This window comes from Oenanthe melanoleuca, chromosome 1A, assembly GCF_029582105.1.
Source record: "Oenanthe melanoleuca isolate GR-GAL-2019-014 chromosome 1A, OMel1.0, whole genome shotgun sequence".
In the NCBI taxonomy this organism is placed as follows: domain Eukaryota; kingdom Metazoa; phylum Chordata; class Aves; order Passeriformes; family Muscicapidae; genus Oenanthe; species Oenanthe melanoleuca.
The window spans coordinates 16,324,604-16,349,459 of NC_079334.1; the positions used below are offsets into that span (position 1 = coordinate 16,324,604).

Genomic DNA, 24,856 nt, shown 5'->3' on the forward strand with positions numbered 1-24,856 from the left:
CATTGAACCCACATTATGTTAAAAGACTTCATTCATGACTCTCTTGACTGTACAACCACCAACCAACACAAGAACCAAGCAGAAGGTACGTGGCCAGTCTATCCCAAAGACCCCAGCCATACCAAATCAGAGTAGGCACAAATCATCATGTAAACATTGTCATAGATTCACTTCTTGGTGTAAGGGAGGAAGAAGATACAGCTGTATTCACCACGACTCAAAACTGCTATTCTTGCTTATTGGATGCAAAAGGTCAGAGAGAAGATTTCTCCAAATATTTAGAACATAAACATGAACTGAAACTGGTCAATGAACTGAATAATTTCCTATTGAAAAGAATTCACTCAAGTATTTATGTCAGCTTCATGTATCATTGTGCAGAACAAAACCCAGACTAAACTCCTGACAGTAACACTTTGTACTGGGTACACTTAAGGCTGCAATAAATCTTCCTTCATGCGGGCAGTATAATACAGGTAACTAAACTCTCAAGAAAATGAAAAACCTTCTCAGAGTTGACATCATTATTTCAAAATCCTCCAGAGGCAACATTCCCCACAGACTAACAGTGTGGCACCCAGAGAGAAAACAAACTAACAAATTTCCAACTACTTCGTTTCAACAAAAAAGACCCTTCACTTATTTTAAAGCTGCATTTCATCTACAGGAGTAACTTCAATGCCTATTTAACCGACTGCAAAAAGCACAATTTCATACTTTCAGAACAAAAAAGCCAAGGTGTAGTCCTCAAAAGTTTATTTCAAGTATAAAAAATGTTCAGTAAAGTATCTACAGGTTTTTCGTTCAGCATAAAGGTTTAATAAGATAGAAAGAATCAAGTACCAAATCTCTGTAAAAATACGATTTGATTTTAAATTTTGAGAAACAGTGAAAAGGCACTTCAACATAAGATAGCCAATGACAAACACAAGTGTTACGTCAGTGAATGTGTGAGCAAACATAATCTAACACTTTATAAACAAACAAATTAATTACAGTGTAGCTGAACTCAGCAACTTAATCCAGACAAGAGCGAATTCGAACTCTCCTCACTTCAACAACTGCACTTTTCTTTCAAGTGCAAAGAAAGACAGAAAGAAATGCAAGAGAAGTCTTCAGTAAACTGAAGCCTTTAAACTATGAACTCGGAGTTCAGTCCATACAAGTGTCACAAAAAGAGATGTAACAAAACTGGGTAGCAGCATAAATACTTCATAAATGCCCCTGATCTGTGTGCTTGAATTGAGGGGTTTATATTTCTATTCCCAGTTTAGAAACAAAAGTTTCTACAAAAACAGAAAGCCTTTTTAGAAGCAAAACTATCAGCCCACCATAAGTGGGAAACAGAAGTGTAATGCTTGGGAATCCACTGCAATCCCTTTGCAGCAGAAATATTTTTCTACTGCTAGCAATGGAAAGTATAACAAGTAGAAGTTTTTAACAATCAGGCAAGAAAACAGGCTATGACAGTTTAAACGAGTTTGTTATTTTTTGGTGAAGATTCAATGAGCTACTCTATCTTAAAAAATAAAAAATAGAATCAAATATGCCAAAAGAAATAATAAATTTAAAACAGCATTTACAGCACCAAAGAATATATGGACAATAAATACAGAATCAGATGGCAATTATTCACAAATGTAAGGAAAATAGGGAAGGAAATTTTCAACACCTACCAGAAAACTGTGGGTTTTTACAATTTTTCAACAATTTTAAGTAAACAGGAAAAAATCATATTAGTGTTGGCATTTTTTTCTCAGTGACAGTAAGACCTTTGATACAGAAGTGTTATCAAGACTTTTGCATCTTTTTTTCCAGATACATTTTCCTGTAGGTCTGAAACATCTCTTTTGAGTCTTTGACAGGAATCTGAAGAGTCTCTCCATTTCCATCCAGGATCTGTATAGCTGTATCAAGGGGAATACTGTCCTCAGCTGCAAGACAGACAAGCACGTTAAAGCAAGAGTCTCAAAGGACTCGACTCCTTATGCATGTGGTACCTACAACCTTCCAGTGCCAAAAAGGATGCCACGAACTTCCTCCCTAAAGCACCAGGCACCTCAGATTTGTTTTAAATCTTCAATGCATCTTTAAGCACAAAATGGCGATTTTGGTGTCTTCACAGGAGAGATTTCTGGAGTTTAAGAAAGGTGTGACTGAAAACATGCATTTGTGAAAGGAAAAGAAAAAGCAAGAGGAAAGGCTAAAAAGATGGCAGACACCAAAGCCCAAGGATACAGGCAACAGCAATAAAAGATGCAAAGGTTGCAAACTATGTTATTTCCAACACAACACAAGTATCAGCATGCAAGCCCTCTGCTCTAAAGCTAAGAAGCAGATAGCAACAGGGCAGGGCTACAAAATGCATTTGGTTTCCTTTCAGACCACTAGGAACACAGGCTAGAGCTAGAGAGCTACCTAAAGCAAAGAAACAAGGACAGCTGGAAGCAACCTCACCCAAGATTTACAAAGGATGGAACAAACAAGATCCTGGGATGAAAATTGCCACTGTTCTGACAGTTGACTCCTAGAGGGTATAAAAGACCATCCTAAAAGCAATTTGCCATTCAAGAAAAATGAGGAAGATGTTAATAGTGGCCTGACTTTTCCTCTGGGTGTCATACAGATTAGCTTGTCCAGATTACTGGGACACACAGATCCTGAAACTTGTGAGCACAGGTGTTATATGTGTACAGCAGCAATGTACTGTGAAAGCCAGATTTATTTTAAAAATCACTTTCTGCACTAGATTCTGCTACATCTCTTCCTATATTTTAAAGTGTGAAAGAGTCTTTATATAAAATTTTAAACTGCATTTAAATGCTGTTACCAATGCTATATCCAAGTCAACAGCACAGGAAAATTTCAACATTTTCAACAACATATTCATAAAGCAATAAAAAGCTACACAAATCTTTGAGACTTGTAAGTCTATTCTATGGTATCTATTTAATCAGCAGAATGAGTAAATAATAATTTAAAATGCTTTATTAAGGTTTACTTCTGTAAAGGAACATTTAAAACCAAGCAAAGAGGATTTAACTTGTATTTAAAATGGGACATTCAGAAGTCACTTCACCTGTAGAGATCTCTTCCAGTTTCTTTTGCTTCACTGGTTCACATTTTAACCAATCTTCTTTTTTACTTTTAACACCTAAAAAGAAATTTTAAAAAAATGTTTCTGAGGTGCCTATATTACAAGTTTTGGCGTCCATTCAGCATTGAATTCTAACACATACACTAGCACATGCAAAAGGAAATCTCCTTTGGGTATGAAAATTACTCCAAGGGCTGATACATATACCTTAAGATAAGGGTTCATTTAAAAATCAAGTACTACATTTGACATAAATATGCTTCAGAATACACCATGTAAAATGTTGAAAAATGGGGTAGGGAAGAAGAGAAGGAAAAATGGATGCTTCAAGATGAGAAAGGTTATGGGGACTATGGGCACGGTATGTCTGGCCTAAGCCTGTTCTATTCCTCAATGTCACAAAAGAGCCTTCCCTGATGCACAGCCAGGTGAACAGCGAATACAGATTAGATCATCTTTGTAACTATGCCAAGGGAATCTACTTTCTACAACCAAGCCATGCTAACTTCAAGTACTTTAGAAAGCCTTCTCCCAAAGTTACTTGAACCTGCCATGTTCCAAAATATTCTAATTTCATTCTCTAAGAATTACAGAAAATTGAAGGAAAATTCCCATGTTCTTTTGCAGCCTAAGGCACAGCTGTGGTCTGTAGAGAGCAGGTTAGCATATCTTGGTCTTCAGCCTCTACAGTCTCATGTTCTCACTGTCTATAGCTTTGTGCAACATGAATTTAAAAAGAATACATAGATTTTACTTACAAATGAATAATCAAGGGAGCATCATACCTTCTACAACAACTTTATCTCTTTCTGGAGAATTCTTTGCAGCTAAGCTTTCTTCACCAGGGGCTGGATTTCTGAACAATATCTCTGGACACAGCTTGAACTCAAGGACTTCCTGTTTGCATGATTTCTCAGCTGTCGAGACAGACACATCTCTTTTTGAGTCACTGCTTTGTGACACTTTGGTGGTTTTATGCCAGACAGGTCTGACAGGTGATGTCTCTAATTTTGTTAGATAGATGCGCTCCTGCGCTGTACGTTTAAATGCCACTCTGTTCAGGTAGTGTTTTTTGGGTTCCTTTTGAAGATGCAGTTTTAGTCTGCTATTTCTTCTGTTTAAGTATAGAAGATTTTTATCAGGGAACATTTTCTCAGAGCACTTGTCTTTGTTTTGACCATCAAGATGTCTTTCTTTGCTAGAAAAGTAGTTTTTAGACATGCTAGAAGATCGAGCCCTTTTTCTCTGCAGTTTATGCACAGAGCAATCTGCTAAGGAACTCCTTGGTTTCCAACCATTTTCTCCATTCAGTTTTTTAGCTTTGTCAGCATTTAGCATGCAATTGTGTGCAAGCTGCTTAGAACTCTTTGCTTCAGATTGTTTCAGTCCTTCCTCTTCTAGCTTTGCTTTCTTAAGTTCTCTCTTCCCCACCATATTCTCCTTCATCTTCCGTTTGTATGGCTGCTCCTGAAAAGGATGAACTTTCACAGATTTATGCTGAAAATATTTTGTGTGTCTTGATTTGAAGTCTACAGTGCTACTATCTGAGATTTTTACAGCATCAGCTTGGTAACTCCTCGATTTTTTATGTTTTATTTCTGCTGGTGATTTTGCTCGCTCTTTGACACTAATTCCTACGTCTTGCCTAAGCATCTTCTTTTGTTTCCTACAGTTTTGTTCTTCAGCTGAGTTTTCTTCACAAGTTTGAATTTTTTGTCCTTGACTGACTTCAGAGTGCTTAATTTCAACAGTTTCTGACTTCACGGATTGGTGAACGTCCGTTTTGGATTTCATGGTCAAACCTGGTTTGGTTATATCTTTTGAAAGGGACTCAGTTTTGAAAACTCTCTCCTTCTTTATGGATAACTTTGCCATGCTGTCTGCATGTGTATGATCAGTTTTCTCTGATAATTCTTGGGAAGTTGTCTGGTGCTCTTTTTCATCAGAATAAAATTCTTTACTTGACACTTGGGTTCCTTTGTCAATTTGCAGATGTTCCTTCCCATTGCTGCTTTTGTATTTATCAGCATCCTGGTTTTCAAAGGAATTAACTGGTCCAATTTTCTCCTGCTGTGTTGTAGGCAGTTTGTATTCATTATCCACCTTTAGCCTAGGTTTTTTGTTCATTGCAGAAGAGTATTTGGAAATATCTTTATTTTTGCTTATACTGTCTGGGTTTTTTTCAGAAATTGTCAGGTCTCCAACTGCACAGCTTTTCCTTTTCAAGGCATCAGATTGACTGTTGTTTTCCTCTGTCTCTGCAGAGTCGTTGTTTTCAGCTTCCGAAGGTTGATAATCATTTTTTTCTGAATCAGATGTTTCTAATTGAGAGGGACAATGTGATGTTTTACATGCTACAGATACACCACCCATTAAAGAGCAATCTTCACTTTTTTCACTGGGGTTAGAAGTTTCTTGAGGGGCTTTTTCCTGCTCATGTAGATTCTGACTAGGCTGGACACTGCCTTCAAGGTTGTCCTTGTCAGCTGAAGTCTTTTCTGACTGTTGACTCACTTCTCTCTTGCTGTCACTAGAGGGACACTGGTTATGTCCCGGAGACAGCTCTTGAACTTGATCAGAGCTCAACACTGCAATTTTAGTTTGATTAACTGGGTCCTTCAAATGAGAATTCTTGTCACAAATTTTAACCTCTTTTTGAGGCTGATTCTCTGTCCGTTCAGCCACAGAATGATTTTGTGCTGCTTCTTTTGTTAGTATATCAGCACCTTCAATGCCATATGGAAACTCTTTCACTAGAGCAAGAAGTTGATCTTTTAGATATCTGCTAGGTTCTGCTCCGGAAAAATTCACCTCCTTTTCTGTGCTATTTTTACTGGGCATGGAATTTTGTTTATTGTGGTCTTCTGGAACAGCAACTGCATTTGTTTTAGCAGTTATGCTGATAGAGGAATCTAGTGAATTTTGAGGTAACTTCTGATTTATATTAGCAAGACTTTCTAAGTAATTTTCAGGATGCTTGAAAGATGCCTTGAATGATGTGTTTTGTTCAGAGGTAGAAACTGCTTTAGGAGGATTGCCACTGCTTTCCTTCTCCAAATGATTTGATGATTCTTCCAACATCTTTAGCAGCAAGCTCTCTCTTTGGGAAGTGTTATTGCTTAGCTCAGTTTTATGCAAGTCCGGATATTGTTCCTTTTGGCTTGCACGAGATGCATTTCTTTCTGATGCATGTGTCTCATAGACTGACTTGAACATGCCTGCTATTTGCGGGTTATAAAATTTATCACCTTCAACAAGAGAGCATACACTAGAAATACAAAACATGTCATTTTCCAGCACAGCTGTGGATGTATCTCCTGCCTCTAACACAGTTTGCTTGTCTTCATGGTCTCTTATATCTTCTTGAGAGGCTTGACTACAACGATTTGTGCCTGATTCAGGAAGAGTAGCCTTGTTTTGTAATCCAAGCTGCAGATTTTTTCTTGCATCTTGTGCAGATTGACTAACTTTCCTTTGTTTTTCATCACCTAATTTGATCTGTTGCAAATCTGAGTCCACCTTTTGTTCCAGAACACAACCACTGGGTGATGACCAAGCATTTTCTATTGTTCCTTTGGCAGTATTTACCACACTTACACAACTTTTCCCTTCTTCTTGCAAGCTACATGTGCTCCCCAAGTTGATTGCTGGATAGGTTTTACCTTCAGGTGTTGGGATCTTGCCTGCCTGCTCACTTAATGCTTTTTGTTCACAAAGTACTAAAGGAGAGACAACTGCAACTTGAGGTTCAAAATTTTTTATCAAACTGGAACATGTATCAAGTTTTTGTCCCACAGAGGTAGTTGTTACAGGCAAAACAGCCTCATCCATGCTAGCTAGAATATTTTTGTTCTCTTTCTTCGTTGTATTTTGGTTGGAGGGTGAAACCTGATCTGCTGCAGTGCTTTCATTTAACTGTTTATTTTGCACACTTACAGATTCTGATGGATAATTCTCCCACAAACGTAGGCATGCAGCCAGCTCTTCCACAGAGTAACTGCAATTGCTCTGGTTACAGGATGCATTCTCAGTAAATGGCGTTTTTTTCGAAGCTACCTCAGTCTGGAATTTAGCATCACCAGATGCAGTTGTTTCTGATGCAGGAGAGTTTGTGTGAGCCACAGATGCCTGCTCACCTTTCAGACTTTTTACATTCTTCTCACTAGTGTCTTTTAGCATGCTTCCACCCAAGACAGATGTATCGAGCAGTGGTTTATCATTACACAGGAGAGTTGTCAGTATTTTATCAGCGGTAGCACCAGCTGTCTTCTCTTTCAGCACATTTGTGCTGCTCAATACAAACTGAAGAAATGATGAGTTCTCGGGGCCAATTTGCAAACTCTTTGATGCAATCTTGACAGAGCTCCCTGCTTGAGTAAAACATGAAGCACTGTTCGAGGAATTCACTGGTCCTTGAGAAGAGGCCAAGGCATGCACATCCCTTTGTTCCAAGGAGCTCTCAGGATTATTAAATTGATCTGGGACTTTGCTCTGAGGGGGAATAGGAGTGAAGCTTGAAGAAAGGCTTCCCTGCTCTACCTGAGAATTACCTTGAGTCACCTCCAATCTTCGGTTATCAGCACTGGCTAGATTTTTGTCGTTTCTTTCTTCATGTGAAACATTCAGCATGGGCCTCTGTGTCCTCAGTGCTTCAGATGGGGAAGGTGGTACATTTTGTTTGGGCATGCACGGAAGAGAATTAGCAGGAGAACATGGATAACTAGGAGGAGGAGGGAGAGCATTTTTCCGATGATAGATTTTTTTTTTGTAATTATGAACCGTTTCAAGCAAGACAACCTTTTTTTTAAGACAGTTCAGCTTCTCAGCTTCCCAAGCTAGTCTCTCCTTTGTAATTCCCATTCCATGTGTTGCTGCCACTGAAGAAATCTGAGCATTAACAGGTCCATTCATCAAACTACTAGTCTGGCTCTCTGGGACTGAAGCAGGATCACTCAGTGGCTTTGAAGAAAGAGCTTCTATTTCTTTCACAACATCAAGCAGTGCTTTGGGAATGCTAGGGGATGGCACAGAGCTTTCATTAAAAGATGGATTTGCTGCCACACTTCCACTTGGATTACAGACATTCCTGACTGATTGACTCACTTCTCCAGATTGCTGCTTCTGACAGTGTTGCTGAATACTGTTAAACCCAGGAGCATTTTTTGGATCCAGTGGGCACCTCTGCTGGTTAAGGTTGTATCCATTAGGTACATTTTGCACTTCCTGTGGTACACCCATTGAAGATTGGGCTGCAGGTCTTGAAACACAGTTGGCAGGCAACAGAGATGGTGCAGAACATCCTCTAGGAGCTTCTGATGCCATCTGACTCTGCTGAAATTGTGGTAACTGTACATTTGTCCCAGTATTTTGATTTATTGAATATGAAGCTTTACCCTGTTGAGCATTGGAATTAAATATTTGGGGTTGGACATGTTGCCCAGGAGTACCAAGAGGAAAAGAATTATTCTGGGGATGAAAGCCACCTTGTTGTAGTGTTTCAAGTCTCAGAGAATTACGCTGCAGCATTTCTGGCTGCACGGTGTAAGCGCTGGTATTAGCATACTGAGGCTCCCCAAGCACATTCCTTACGTTATTCCCAGCATTCATTTGAGAGGGCTGGGGGGGTAAATTTCTGCAGGGATAACTGTAGGGATTAGAGACTGGCCAAGAAGTCGGAGTCATCTCTGGCCGCAAAGGTGAATTCTGAATGGGAGGTTTTAGAACTGTTACGTACATCTGTTCATGTCGTTTAACTGAGTATTTTGACATAAAAAAATTATTACCAGTTACAGATGCTCCTGGGGAGGTCTGATCTGAAGGTTTGAATCCTTCAGCATTTACAGCAGGGAAGGCAACATTGACAGCTGGCACATACACAATTTGGTTATTTTCAGCATAAGTGCATGAATTTTTAGAGGAATTTGCATTTGTCTGAGGAAAGGCATGCCCATTAGGAAGTAACTGACTGAAACATGCTCCTTTACTTTGCAGATTTGTATTTGCATCAGCATTCTGGACTGGCCTTACATTCCAGTCCATCTTTTCTTGTTTTCTTTTTCTTCAGGCAAATCCAAAATGCTAAAAAAAAAAAAAAAATTTACAAAAATTACAACCTTTTGATCAAGACCTATTTTATTTACTAAGAAGTGATTTAGAATGCATCATGAACGCATCATGAACAGAACTGTTGAACCTAAATTGCTTGGCAGGAGAGCAACCCCATTAGTACAACCCGTGGACATCAGTGTTGTCAATGTCAAGTTGCTTAAATTGTTTCCCAGAACACAGTTAAAGTATAAAAAGAGAAGCAACTAACAACTCTATTGACTAATGACTAACAAAACCTTCACATTATTTAATTTAACAATTAATGTTAAATACAGATTGCTGTATTTACCTTCTTCATCCAAAAACAATAGTAAAAAAACCCAAGGTATGTGTATAACATGACACAATAAACAATACTTAAGAGCTGAACATAAGAAACACCTACAGAATAAAATACAGGCCAGGGTTTTCAGACAATAAGACTCAACTTCAATTATACCTTCAAATACAACAAAATAAATGGAAAAACTACTTTGGGTTTAGTAAAAATCTCTCATAATAATGTGGCCCACTAGTTTAATTTTGAGAAATATAACTGTGCCTCTAGTGAGCTACAAGCAAAGCACCCCTAATTCTCTTGGTTGCATTAACTTACTCAGTTGGGAGAAGGCATGAAGCATAGAGATGACAGCAACACTTCTGCTCCTGCAGTACTTACACCTTCAGAAGCTGACAAAGTCACGTATCATTAAGTCTTCATGTGCTATATTCCCGAATGCACATGGATTACCAACAAACAAATGGGTGAGCATGTTACTCTGTAAAGTTTTTCTAGACAGTGCCTTCAAAGCCAGACACTATTTCAGCCTTCAAAAACACACCAAAAAGCACAAAAACCCCCATGACAAACTACAAGAATTAATGCTTCTCTGCATCTTGACAAGCTCCTCTCAATATGGTCAAACCCAGCTAGGACAGAACAAACACCTTGCTTTGTGCAGGGTGTTAGACAGCTTCTCAACAGAATGTTTCATGCCATTTCTCCCAGATCACCCAAAGCTTCTGACTTTCCTTCATGGGCTCTTTTAGATTTTAAGACTCTTCTGATTTCAAATTTGAGAAAGTGAAGTATCACTCATATCAAGCCTATAAAAAATAAAAGACCCTGTGTTATAATTTTCCAGTCATTATTTTCAAGATTCAAAGACAGCTCTACCTTTCTTCACTCTTTTACTTTCTCTGCTCTCATAAGATACCAATAACAAAAGAAGACAGTAAAACAAAGTGGCATATGAAATTTGCCAAAACATTCAGTGTCCAGGCAATACTTACATTGATGCAGGAATCTTAGTGGAGAAAACAGGCTTTTGCATCCAAGGTAAAGCTTTCAGGCTGCTAATGTTACACTGGGTATTTCCTGAAAAATGACTGGGGATAAAATAATCACATCCTTGAATTAGACAAATGATGAGGCAACTTAAGACATTTACATTTTCTGGGAGCATAACTGTGAGAGAGGCAAACAAAACTAAGATGCCAACCACTAGTAACTGTAAAATCCTTGCTAGAGGAGGAACTTTGACTACAGGCAGCATACAACTTCACTAAGAGTAAAATCCAATTATTGTCACTGTCAAGACAAAAAAAAAATTAGGAACCCCTTGTTGAAGCCGGGCTGGAGACAAGGAGAAGGGTTCATTGTAATGTTAAACCCTATAAACTGGCTCAAAAGGACCAGGGGTGGAGGTTGTAATGGATATACCTAGAAATTCTTATAGGCCAAGATTACAGTTATGTATTACAGAAATTACTATAAAAGGAACCACACAGAACCAACCCCAAGAATCATCTGTTGTTTTGAGACAAACTGTTTATCCCTAAAGCTGTTGGTCTGGTGTTTTTTACTATATTCCAAATCTAACTCACCAGGCAGCATCTAGTCTCTCCACTCCAGTGTCAACAGAGGGATTCAGTACATGGCATCATGACTGGCCTGAGCCTTGCAGCAAGTGCCTGAATTGACTGGTTTGGGGCCTTGCCTTGCCTCTGGGTGTCAGATGCTCTCACAGAGGGAACTATCTGGTTCCCTTCTATTAATATAAAAAAGTCAGAAAGATAAAAGCATGAAGGGAAAGTTACCCTAACCATTAGCTCAGGGTCTTAGGAATGCTGAGCACTATCTAAATGCACCTGAAATCCAAGTTATTTCCCTACAAACAAGAAGTGTCTGAAGTCCAGCAGGACACTTAGGCTGGAATAGACGTAACTGACTCTTGCCTTCTTGTCTGTGTTAGAAGCCTTGAGGTGACAGTGGAGAAAGCAGAGGGCCGCAGAATCCCTGTGATGGCTCTATCTGTCAAGGAAAAGCTTGACAGGTGTCTGGAAGCTGCCTAAAAATGGGTTTCTGAAACAAAAATTGATCAAGACAACAAGGACAGAAATACTTGGTCCAATTCGATTCCAGACAATCATATGTCAAATTGCTACCTCCTTGAAGTCCGATTGGGCCTACAAATCAGACCAATTATCATATTAAACTGAGTATGGTGCCAATGGAGGCATCATAACTGTGTCTCTGAGTGTTTTTCACAGACAAAAACCCTAGCCAAATCAGGTGAGCACTCTCACAAATCTGTTACCTGAATTGCAAGTATGTCACATGACAAGTGGATACTCCGGAATTTCAGAATCCAACTACAAAGTCCATTGGAAAACACAACTGTATTTCTGGTATCACTAACACATGCTCAAAGATAAAGGCCTTGAGATGACTAAGGTCCCCAGCCTATTTCCCGGGGCAGTCGCACAAATTTGGGATTAAACACAAGTAGGCTGGTTATCAATCATTCTTTAGATGTAGCCCCTGTGTGCAGATAAAGTCCTATGACTTTGTCATCCATCTGAGGCCCAGCAGTACCCACTGGTGCTGGCCCACTCAGAGCCCAGTAACATCAGCAAGGCACAGCGCCCAGCACCACACGGTCCCAACTTGTCACTATGACCTCACGTTAGAGACAGGAATGAGACAGACCAGGCACTTGTTTCTTCGAGCAGAATAGCCAAACCTTTATTGCACTCAGCTCATTTTTATGTGGTATCAGAAGGCACCGTGTTTGAATCTAACAGGTCAGTAAATCATTGAAACTCAGTCCATTGGTTGGTAATGGCGAGCATACATGTCCATCAAACTTTTTTCTTTCTAGATATGTTTACATTTTTTCTTCACGGACTCTCACAGGACAGACTCCTTATTTTTGCAGGTGCAAACTCGTTTCTTACAAAAATAGATTGTTATGCAAACTGATTCTCATTCTTATGATTCTTTTCTCATGGGAACTCAACAGGCCAACTTAAGCCAGAATAGCAAGGCCAAAACCATATTTTACAAGGCCTTTCTTTTATAAGGTTTTCACCTATATGCAACACCAACTATTTTCTGCTATGCTTGTTCTGCCATCCTGCCGCCCCTGTCAGGATGCAGCCACAGCTACCATCAATCCCCTTGTGTCAAGGTAGTTAAAAATCCCCCTAAGCCTGCGCTAAAGGGTCCTGACCCAAGGAATCTTGAAAGCCCGTTTAGCCCCAGGTATCCAACAAGGCAGCCCACAGAGCCCTAACATTTGTTTTACTGGCTTTTGCCAACAAGCCCCTATGCTGCACCTTTTCCCGCCAGGGCTTGGGGAAGGACCCTAGTGCCTATCCCATCACTTTGTCAACTGGAAACCCCCTAGCCCTTGGTTACCCAGACTTATCAGACATACTGTTAGCACCCCAGACAGAACCTGATGATCCTTCCCAGGTGCCAGAGGCAGCACCTTACAGAGACCTCCCATCTGGAGGTAGATGTCACCATAAATGGCATCATCATCTGTGTGTCACCATGAGCAGTCAAAATTCTGCCTTCAGCTGATCACAATGGAGGGGACCATTTCTTTCACTCTGTGCAGTAGTCCACAGGTTCCAGGAGCCCCTTCAGCCCTTCCCAAGGTCGGTCAAGTGGGGCTTCCCTAAGAGCCAGTCACCCTAAGGATCTGTTTCTGAGAGGTTCTAACCTCTGAGGTTGAGTAACTCCTACGTAATTCTAGTCAGGTGTGCACAGGCAGCAGTTTATCACCGCATGCGGCTGCAGAGCTATGCACCACAAAGAGCAGCCAAGTAACAGCCTCTGCTGAGTTGAACCTTGCCCAGCTGGGGCAGTGACAGAGTTCATATTTATATACCTCTGTTTTTACATACCCTTGTTTTTCACAGGGCAACAGGTACACGTCAGATAAGATGCAGTAAGCTACCAGAAAGAATTGTAACATACAGATTACTTCAGATAAGCTCCAGAAAGTACATCCTTTTACAAGTATTTCCCTCCAACAATTTGGCCACTCTTACTCAATGAGGCCACTAGGCAATGCTGCAAATATTTCTACTAGAAAGGCCTACAAAGGCCTACAAGGCATTAGCTTTTTTACTCCCACAGACAGAACTACTCATAGACCAGGCCTTCCATGATGCTCCAGGGAAGGTAAAATTCCTGGTACTTCTGAATCAAACTCCCCCTACTCTGGGGACTCTGAGAAGCATCCAGTGACCCATGCTGTTAACACCCTGTGATCCCACAAGCCCCAAAATTCATAATGTCTCTCCTTAGAGAACTGAAAAAACAGTGAGTATTCACTTGCACCCACTTTCCCTTTTAACAGCCCCAGCCAGTCAGCTCGCAGGTCCAGTGGGTCCTGGCATCTGACCAGGGCTACTGGAACAGGACACTGCCTCCATGGGGCTAAAGCAGCTTGAACAATACCCTGATTGTGAAAGTTATCAGTGATGGATGGAGAAGGGGGATTATGCTGCACTTGGTGTAGAGCAATGCTGAGACCAGCCTGATTCAATAATCCCAAAGTTGAACATTCTGAGGATGAAAGGAACATTTCCTGGCAGAAACTGGCACAGGTGAGGATGTAACAAAGCTCCTGATAAAGCACACAAGTGACAATACTGATAATTTACCTGACACTGCTGAGCTAAAGGCTACTGAGCTAAAACAGCTGGCTCAGAAACATCTGACTGACAGTCACTATAAAAACCCAGTCCCGATTTTTAACAGCAGGGACTTGTTATGAATATATAACTAAAGGCCTGGCACTGAATGCTCCAACAGTCTATTAACTATAAATCCAATTGCATTCAAAAGAACCAGTCGGGTTCACAAATACTATGGTTTATTAAATGCAACTAGCAGTATCTGTAGAAACTGAAGAGCAGCTAAATATAGATCTAACAACGCAATGACAAACACAAACTCAATTTCTCATGTCAAAACACTCAGCATAGCCAAGGACACAACAAAGGTGCCCTTTCTGCAGAGGGCAAGGAAATCGTGTCCCTACAATTTTCATGTCAAATTCTCATCCCACAGCTAAACACAACATCAGGGTCCTTTTATACCTTATTAGCCATTATTGTGCAAATTGCTGTGGGTGGTGAAATTTTCTGCTCTTAGTGGCTGTGTAGTATGCAGTATTTCTTGCTGGGAAATACACCTGGTATCAGTTGTACAAAACATTGCCTGGTATTGAGACTGCTCTGTTCCTTTCCCACTTTATATTCCTACCCGATGCCATGGCAACAAAAACTTTCATCAGGTCTGCTCTGATCACTGATGCTCTGAGGTGTGGGCCTCATCTCATATTGAGCTTTGCTATTTTCTTCACTGTTCTTTGCTTCCAACAGTCCTAACATACCCCCTTGTAGGAGTGTGTGTGGAGATTCCTCCTTTGAGTGGGACACCTCCAGCATTATTTCCTGAGGCTGAGTTAAAGAGATATGCTCACATTGGTATGAGTGAGCAACATCAATCTCTACTTGACTATTTTGCCAGCTTTATGGTCACTGTAATTATAGTTAACTATCTATACAGTGTTGTAATTAATTCTGATTAAGGTCCTCTAGTCTAACTAGCATTATGATCAATATTATCATCAATATTAACACCATAAAAATATTTTTTTTCATATTGGTTTGCCTTATCCTGGGGGATGATGTTGTATAAAAATTTAACTACATCTGTGGAATTCATTAGACATAAACCTTTGACTCAGTCTGGAGCTAGAACGGGATCCTCTCTGAAGATGAGCTTAGAAAGCAGCAGGATCCTTTCTGTACCCTCAAAAGGAGGGTGCACGTGAAAAACCTTGTGTGAAGCATGCATTCTGCCTGTGACAGCTACCTAGGCATAAATTTTGCCCACTCTCTGACTCATACTGCAGTCCCAAAAGCTGCCAAAACAATCAATGCCATTTACCTTTCCTCTTATCTATGCATAGTCTGTTTGGACATTAAAGACATTCCTTCAGTGTCCCACCCACTAGGCCTACCAAACTCATTTTGCTTGTACTTGGAATAGCATTAATTATACCTTTACTCATTTTCCTCCAGGCTATGGCTATAGTTCTGCCACTGATACTAAAGTAGCTTGAGCAATATTAGCTGACCGTCCCAGCACATACAGATGGGAATTTCAGCCCTCAAAGAACATCAGTAACTTTTTATCTCCCGGGTAAATGCCAGGGTCCTGCCCAGAATGTAAAGTGTTGGGGTTATTTTTAAAGGAATCTTTTTGCATGCCAGTATCAAAGGTATTTCTGAAAGTGTCTTGCAGTGTGTTTTCTATCTACTCCCTCCTCCAAATGCAAATACCGAGTCTCCTAGGTTCTAAACTTTTGTCATGGAAGGCCCAGGTTTTAGTCAGCTGGGCTACTCTCTCTATTCCTTGCTGAGCACACATTGCGACTGGCACTGAAATATGAGCCACAAACACTTACAACCCTTCTCTGGAAAGTATTCAATGATATCACTATCTGTTTGTGCAATGGCATATAATAAGTATTAATTATAATTATTAAGCTAATCAACTCATCAAATAACTGTACCCTCACCACTTATGTGCAATACAACACACACTGATGACAGAGGCACTACTACTCTTGGAGTCAATAAAGTGGATTGGCTGTAGTCATAGTCATAGGGAGCTCAACTCCTTGACCAAATTATTGACAGTTTGTCTCAGGCTCACAAGGAAGTAAAGGCCTAGGCCATGACCAGGTCAAAGACTCTTCTAGTTCCAACGTATTCTTTGAAAACCCACGTAGGAACAGGGTGACACAAAGAGTTTTGATGCATAACAGCTGGGAACACCAGTCAAGAGAATAAGACATTCATAGCAGGTAGTTTCTCCGGGACTAATTAGTAAGGAACAAAGGAAGTTGTGGGGGCAAGGAATTTTATGCCTACCTTTTCCATGGCATTTGACTACAAGCCAACCACTTTATTCCACAAATAAGACAGCTCAGGTGAGCCTTTTTTTGATCTCTCCCAGCTGCACAGTTGTAACCTCTCCTTGAGCTGGGTCACCTCTAAGTTACTTCTTGTGGCTAAAAGACCCTTTACCAACTGCAGATCCTTGGTGATTGATATAATGCATAACTTTGTATGATAGGGCATTAAATAATGTATTAATACTTTTGAATTATTACTGTTGCTGTAACTCACAATAGCTCTAAAATATTCTTATTCCTTGCTAAAAGCTCCCTTTAATACAACCAAAACTCTATAAACATATGCATTTCAATGCCAGCCACTATGATCACAGCTATTTCGTACCTCTATAGAACATAGCTCAGCAAACAGAAGATTCTAAGAATTGAAAGGACAAAAGTTCAGCTGCAGGCCAGCAAAACTTTGCTCTCCCGTTTCTGCTTCTGGACTTGTAGCAGTATATCTCATTTAACCTAAAGTATTTAAACCTAACTCAGCACATCTGACTTACACTGTTGTAGAAAAACAGTCTGGATCAACTAAATGTACCCAATGAAAAGAGTACACGAACATCCATAATTCTTATTTTCCTCTCTTTACAACCGTATTTTAGATGTCACAAGGGCACAAGCACACAGGAGTTTTCTTGCCCCAAAATTCTTAGCAGTTACAAAGGAAATAATTTGTTAGAAATTCCCTTAATCCCAGATTGCCAATCAGACACAGAATATTTACAGTAAACTTAAGCATATGAAGACTAGTAGTCACTTCTCTTTGCAGATTCCCATTCCACCATTTCCAACAGTGTACTTCCCCCTTTCACCTATCAACTTCTGACAAATACTGATGGGATTCATCCAACAATCTTCAAAGAGCTGCTGCTGACAATGCAAAGTTTCTCTTCATGGTTTTTGAGTGATCTTGGGAATCCAGAGAAGTCCCAGCTGACTGGAAGCTGGCAAAAGTTGTCCCAGTTTTCAAGACCCCAGAAAGCAGAGGCCTGTCAGTATCACTTCAGTGTCTGGTAAAATCATGGAAAACATTTTTCTGGAAGGTACTGAAAAACACTTGGAGGACAACAGTCATCAGTCACAGCCAGCAACGCTTCATGAGGGAAAAGTCAGCTTGTCACATCTGATTTCCTTCTACAACCGGGTAACCCACCTAGTTGATCAAAAAAAGCCAGTACATGAATCTTTTGGACTTCAGCAAAATGTTCACAGGATGGTTATGTTTTATGCCTGTAGCCTTCATGCTGCATTAGGCTCTCCTTCCCAGCCTTCCTTTCTGTTTGTAGTATTGTCTCCTCCAAACACCAGGACCTTTAATGTGATTTTATTGTGTTATCCAACACTGAATAAACAGTATTTCTTAGTTTGTTAGTAGGGTTTTTTGTTGAGAATGAAGTGTATACACTTAAAAGTTGAGGCACTCAGGCAGAGCCTTTTCTTGTCTTTGGCATGCCTTTTGGCTCTACTGGCAATAGGAGCAACTCAAGAAACCACATTTCCCAATTAAAACCAATTTTAGAGTGAATTTTGCAACACCTGTCTGCAGCCAGGGTGTTGTGCCCAAAGAAGCAAAGCAGCTGTGTGTGTGTGGTAGGATGTCCCTCTCCACCACAGATGGCTGGTACATAGGGAAGAGAGAATCCAGGGAAGGTCACCTCTGGTGCCAGAAGGGCCAAGACCCCCAACTAAGACTTGGTCCAGAGCAGGTGTGGAAACAGATTTTAAAAAGTAAGCATCATTGACCAAAAGACATTGCTCTTTACAACTAAAAAAGCCACACAAATTATTATCTATTAGGAGATAAGAGAAGTCTATTTCACACTCCCCAGAATGCACAGGGCCGCTTCTCTTATGAAGCTTGGATGCATTTTTGTAGATACTTTTCTGGAAATTGAGAGGAAAGATTTGATGTATGCCCCATCAGCAATTGGATGATATAATACATTGAATCCTAATCTATATTATGTCTTTGCTAGTTGTAATATAGGAAACCTCAATCACACTGCTTTGTCTATCTACTAGTAGTGTCTCTTTGTTTATCCTGTGTGGTAAGAAGTCTGGTTTAAGCCTTATGTCTGCTTTCCTTGGTCTATTCAATAAATCGTTCATTTTAATAGACCTAATCAGCCATTATTAAGAATCTGCAGAACGAGAGTGAGTTTTGGGGTGTAGGCCACCTCAGTTAAGTTACTGTCTACTGTAAAAGGCCTGGGCAGAGGCAGGGGCTGGTTTAACTCCCCTCTCCATTTGTAACAGCAGGGTGACCCCAGCCCACCAGCAGTGCCTGGCGAGGCAAGAAGGCACAGAGACACACCAGCCCACAGGCTTCATCTTGCTGTCTGCTGCTGATAAGGCCAAGTCCCTGCAGGGGTTCCAGCCCTTGACCACCAGAGAGATAAAGGGGGAGGAGGGGCACGGCCGCCATTTTCCCTGCGTCTCTCCTGTGGCAGGCGCCATCTTGGGGAAGTGTTCATTCCGCCATTTTGAGTTTCTCCTTGTTCCCCAGGAGTCCAGGAGATTGCAGCAACTTTCTATAAAACTCGAGGTCTTACTGTTATTCTTTGCCTGTTGCTATTTCAGGGTTTTTTTAGTAAACTGTTACTTTTCCATTTATATCTCCTCTACTTATTGGTGGAAAGGGATTAGTTAAACTAAGGGGAAGTAACTAATTTTAGAGTGTTCCCCTAAATTTTCTTAAACCAAGGCTGGTCAAGCAGGACCAGCCTTTCATAAGCACATGCTGGCTGGGCCTGATTCCCTGGCTATCCTACAGGTGCCATGTGATGTCATTTAAGATTATTTGCTCCATGACTTTTCTCAGTACAAAAGGCTATAGCTGGTATTACAGTGCACTATTTATTAAATTGGTAGTTTCAAAACTAGCTTAATAATTGTCAATAAGAGATTGGGTTTGCACCCAGCAACACTGTCACAAGTGTCATGGGAACTGTGGCCACAGTCAACGGGTCAAGAACAAAGAAGTCATTCTTCTCCCCACAAATTAGCTAATGCAGATAAGCACCATTCCACATATCAACAACCAGAAGCACTAGATAGAGAAAAATTGGAATTTCTCATAAGCAGCATTTAAACAGAGCTCCAAGAGGTTATTGTGAAAGGTAAAAGGGACTTCTGCAAACACTGTGGACACCAGGCATGCTTCAAAAGGAATTTTAACACTTTAGGTCTCCATGGTACCAAGCAATGCACCAATACTAGCAAAAGTGATGTAATTTTCAGAACAAAATTAAATCTTCAAGATTGTATTAGATTGCTTGATTGTATCAACCAAGCATTTATTGTTTACACTCCTCAGGGGAAAAAAAATGTTTATTTTTGAGTAATAGCTGTAAGCCCGAGAAAGCAACAGAAAAGATTTGCAGGGAAAAGCCATTAATAGCAGGGACTGGATTCATCAGACAAATTGACATCACAAATTATTCCATAGAATCCTACAGATTAAAGCTTTTCTAATGGTAGCATCAGACTCCTTTATACAGGAATATCCCTGCCTCTGCAAAAAAGTTTATGTACATAATTGAAACACATAGCTGTAACTACTATCTATAGCTCATGCTTTTCTAGTTTTGGATATTACTATGATGGAAGAAGGTCAGCTAAATATGAAGCAGAGTCCAAAGCTGAGTTTTTTGGATGGAATGACGTTTTTTAGAAAATACCTACACCCGTACACTTCAACTGCAAATTTCTATTTACCATCACACTGTTCTGCCAGTGGACATGGTCAGCACAAAAGACACAAACACCAACTTTAAGGAATAAGTGTCATTTACTATAGTTTAAACCAGCAAAGAATTACAAAAGGATAAGCTAAGCAATGCACCTAATCACTACTACAGAAGATTGCCTATAGTAATTAAGAAGGATACGTCACCTAATATTTTATTATCATCTAGATTTGCACTTCAGCTGGGGAGCTCCAGCCACAGCGAAGGACTGGAGAGCCACTGCTGGTAACTGGGAAATTCTTCAGGTACATCCACCTGCAGGTGAGGTCTCTGTCTTCGTTGTGAGAGTGTCCAGCTTTTATGTTGGTGAATAAACAAGCTTCCATACCTTCTAGTGCAGTAATATCTGGTTTCATTCTCCTCCTAGGTTCCACCCAAAGTCTGGTTAGGGCTCAAGGAGGAACCAAGGGATTTGGCTTTGACCATGTACCTCCAAACAAGAACAGGTATCTGATCTCATGGCCCTGACTGGCCTCTAAACACAGGAAGAAATACATTCTTACCACACTACATATTTCACTAATGATCCTGTACCTCTCACTAATAATATAAATAAACGTTGTACACTACAAATATTATACAATGTTTGGTTGGAAGGTTCATTGAGAGTCAATTTCAGCTCAGTGCTTAGTGTTCAGGCCTCAGTACTTCACACGCTTCACAGAAACAAGTGAAATGCAGAGAAACCATGAACATGCTTCAGTCTCTGAAGAATTTCCCAATTCCTTTCAAGTTTCAATGCACATTTAAAGAACTGCCTTACATCTCCAGTAATTGTAGACATCTCTTTTAGAAGTACTGTTCCCTAATCACCCCAATGCCTAATGACCACCCACTGGAGACAAATTTGCAATCTATGTACAGAATACTGACTGAAGTGTAAATTAAGAAGTTAATTGAATTTCAGTCACAAGAATCTTTCACAAGAACATACTAGAAGAGCTCTCAGGCATATCTGCATTTTATGGAGATCACTTATATCCAGCATGAAGGCATAGCACTATCTTAAAATCACTGCAGTGTTTTTAAAAAGTGCTTTTAAAAATCTTCTGATTGGTGAACTTTCCTGTCTGCTGTAAGTTACAATATCAATCCTTCCATTAAATTAGCTTCCTTAAAATTCCTTCAAGTATAAATTCCTAAACCTTTTTTGCTCAACATTTCCACTACCCTATGCAGTTTTGAAAATCCTGAGAACTTGAATTGCTTATATTTATCAGAAAGACAAATGACAGTCAGAAACAAATGCAATCAAATGTGTGAAAAAATAAAAATCCATTCCCTGTCAGCAATGGGAAAGTACTACAGTTCTCTGAAAAAGTGCCTGCAATAGTATTGAATATAGCTTAGAAATGCCTTGAGTAACAAAGACAGGCTGGTAAGTTTATATTATCCCCAATTCTATTTTCTTTCCCACTTCTACTCTTCAGTTGCACTGATGCTGCCACTTGTGGTGCTTCAGGATGAACTAAACTAGACAATAGTTCACAGCTTCACTTTAAAAAGGAAAAAATAAAAATCACTTACTTCAGCAATCTTGTGTGTCTCTTCAGACAGATGTGGAGCGCTCACTGGAGGAACAGGAGCTCCTCACTGGTCCTGGCTTCTAGAAGGCACAACAGTCAATAAGCTTCAAGTGCTGCTTTTACCAAAGGAGCAATGATCCATACCAACAATCCCACCAGTCTCCTATGTCCTGATTACCAGTAATATATCAAAAGATCCCCTGGTAGATTTTGAACTCCAATTTCCTGTGAAGCATCAGTCTCCTTTCATTAGTGCCCATTAACAGTTTAAAAAACCAAAGATTAGAATCACCTAATGCTAAAAACCGTAATGGGTGTTTTCACCATTTTTCCTTGCTTTTCTTTTTTCTTTCCTTTAAGTCACCAGCAAGCTCTAAGGTTTTTCACAAGCTCTCACAGCTATGCTTAGCAAAGCAGGAGCTCCTCTAGGAATTACGACAACTGAATTGCACCTTCTTGGTTTTCTGCTCCCTCTTTTGCTCCTGATGCTGTCTTCATCTATGCATTTTAAATTATGGGGTGGGGAGTAGTGCTCTCCCTCTGACAACTGTAAGTCTTCATCAAAAAGGAAATAGGTTCACCATCAAACTAACAGGTTAATTATTACAAGTAAAACCACAAATGTTATGACAGAGTCTCACATCACCAATGCACTGATACATTGCTCATGGCTGCAGCAAACTAAACCTAACAAAAAAAAGCAAATAAAACAGTTGGGAAAGGCTGATTTGTGTAAATTTTAGAACCATATAAAATATTCTCCTACCAAAACACCTTAGCCTGCAGAAAACAATCTAAGATCGCATTTTGTTGGCTTCTAAAGAGCCCATGTTTGAGGGATAGCCCCCTGCAAATCAGAGTATTTTACTGATTTACAACTATTTTTTGAAGACTAGTAGGAAAGGGGAAGAGCAAAAAAGCCTCTGTGTTTTAAGTAGAAATCAGAACCATAACAACAAAAATAAAACTTCTAATAATGAATCAATGAACTGGAGAAAGCTTTAGCATTTATTTAGAAGGAAATCAAAACACCATGTAACAGACTTGATACAAAGCATTCTGTAATGTTTTTCTTCTTCTGCCAAAACATCAGACAATATATTATTTCCTGGGGGAATAAAATATTGTTTAAGCTTAAACTACAAAGAGGGCTGGATTCTTAAACTCACTGCCACACAAACACTGAACTAATGGTTCCTGGCAAACATCTTGGAACTACTGCAGTAAGTTTTCCAAGACTTTATACCTTGAGACTCAGGGGAACTTTTACACTGGCACAGGAATCAAGAATAAAGGATTTAATTTTGCAGACAGTAATATAAAAGTAATCATTATCACAAGTCTGTTTTCTCTGCCAGGAATGTCTATCTGAATGTTTTGGGACATCAGTTGGCTAGCTCAAGGGAACAGGCTGATAAGAGTCCAGTTAGGAGTTTTTGATGTTTGTAACAAGTTTTACTCCCATCATTCTCAGATGAATATTTTCTCAGGAGAAAATATTTACCAGGAGTCATGACAAGCTGGGTTTGTTTTACTCTATTTTTAAGTTCCCAGGAGGCTAGTTAAGAGCAGGGAAATGCCCAAAGTTACCACGGAGCTCCTCGAAAGAGTTGAGTCAGCCTCCCAACAACTTCTACGAAAACAACCACTAGCATTCCTATGGGCTTCTGAAACACATCCAGTGCTCCAGCAGAAAATCTACTCACATTCTACCTGACACCTCCAGTTTTCATTGATGTCATTGATACATACAAAGCACATCTCCCTGAGCACAGGAAGAAAAGTGCTCCACATTGATAGGGTACTTGCGCTTTCTTCTCACATCTCCATCTGCCTCTGCAGATGGAATAAGTGAGTTAATTCTATCAGCTACACTACTCAAACAACCCAAAGCAGAAACATTGAGCCTATACCTCTTTAAATCAGGTTGAGTTTTTTTCTTTAATAGTATAAACTGTTTCAACAGCTCAATCACATACACGACTGCAGGTGTCCCTCTTACACAAAGCAGAACACTGGCTCCTTACCGCACAGCTTGTGATGCCTGAGAGGCTGAAGCAAAACAAAAAAATCACTAACGCTGGGCTTTCATTTCAGAATTTAAACACAGGACGCTCAAAATACCCGGTTTTCAACCCTGACAGTGATTACTTTCTCTTGTCAGTTTTCTATTGGGATGGGGGAAGGGGTGGGGGGATGTCCTCGTTTGTTGCTTTGTTTGATTTTTTTTTTTTTTTTTAGTATCTTTCAACCGCATCTCCCTGCATTGTCATACCCTACGGAGAAATAAATACAGCAAACAAACCTCTGCGTCCTTAAGGTGATGGGGCGGGGGATGTTTTCGGAGCCTGCGCATCGCATTGTCCTTGTTCAGGCACTCGCAGGACACTAATTGATGTTAATTGGTTCTGCGAGACGAGCAGCGGGCTGGCCGCAGGGCCCCGCGCTCTGCCCGGCCCTCGCCCCACCGCGACCCGCGGCCGCCCCGGCGCTGCGCGGCCCCGGCGCTGCGGCCCCGCGGCCTCCCCGCTCCGCGGCCCGGCCACGGGAAGGGCTGCGCCCGCCCGCCCGCCGAGCCCTCCGCAGGCACCGGCAGCTCCCCGGGAGCGGCTCCTGGAAGCCAACGGGTGCCGGCCCCGCCGGCGGAGGGGAAGGAAGGAAGGACAGGACAGAACAGGACATCGCCCGTCGCCCCCCTCCCCGCTCCGCTCCCTCCCTCCCTTTCTTCCCCCCGCCGCCGCGCACGTCCTCACCGAACCCGGCCGGCGACCCGTCTGGAGCCCTGACTGTCCGCCCCGACGGGAGACGGAAGGAGACCCCGGCTCCGGGCAGCGGGGCGGGAGCTCCGGGGCGGGGCAGAGGCGGGGCCGGCGCGGGATGTGCGGGGCCGCGGGAGGCGGCGCGGTGCCTGAGGGCTCGGCTGCACACAGCGGCGGCACGCTGGGCCTCCCGGTCCGGGGATCCCTCCACGCTGAGCCCCTCCTCCCTGCCCCTTTCCCTGCCTCCCTTCCAGCCTTCTCGGCTCTCCAGAGAACTCCCACAGCTCCCTGCTTCAAGCGCGTCACGTTTTTTTCAGTAACATTGAGTGCTCCTTTCACGTCAGGCCACGAGCTGAGG

At 41.1% G+C, this 24,856-nt stretch overlaps 2 protein-coding genes across 4 annotated transcripts; one reads left to right on the top strand and one right to left on the bottom strand.

The window, feature by feature from the left end:
* Nucleotides 1-739: 739 nt before the first annotated feature.
* On the bottom strand, nucleotides 740-24,722 carry RESF1 (retroelement silencing factor 1). Of its 3 annotated transcripts, none has more exons than XM_056482600.1 (6): nucleotides 24,493-24,722; nucleotides 21,741-21,819; nucleotides 10,478-10,573; nucleotides 3,883-9,175; nucleotides 3,080-3,154; nucleotides 740-1,934 (listed from the first exon to the last, which is right to left on the bottom strand). In XM_056482600.1, exons 4-6 carry the CDS (start codon nucleotides 9,134-9,136, stop codon nucleotides 1,792-1,794), a joined length of 5,472 nt encoding a protein of 1,823 aa, XP_056338575.1. In that variant the 5' UTR covers nucleotides 9,137-9,175; nucleotides 10,478-10,573; nucleotides 21,741-21,819; nucleotides 24,493-24,722; the 3' UTR covers nucleotides 740-1,791. The 3 variants fall into 3 exon arrangements, with proteins under 3 accessions (XP_056338575.1, XP_056338577.1, XP_056338576.1); XM_056482602.1 differs by lacking the exon at nucleotides 24,493-24,722 and adding an exon at nucleotides 24,045-24,196; XM_056482601.1 differs by lacking the exon at nucleotides 24,493-24,722 and adding an exon at nucleotides 22,032-22,800.
* On the top strand, nucleotides 24,135-24,818 carry LOC130264614 (translation initiation factor IF-2-like). Its single transcript, XM_056512939.1, has one exon. It carries the CDS (start codon nucleotides 24,135-24,137, stop codon nucleotides 24,816-24,818), a length of 684 nt encoding a protein of 227 aa, XP_056368914.1.
* The last annotated feature ends 38 nt before the right edge of the window (nucleotides 24,819-24,856 follow it).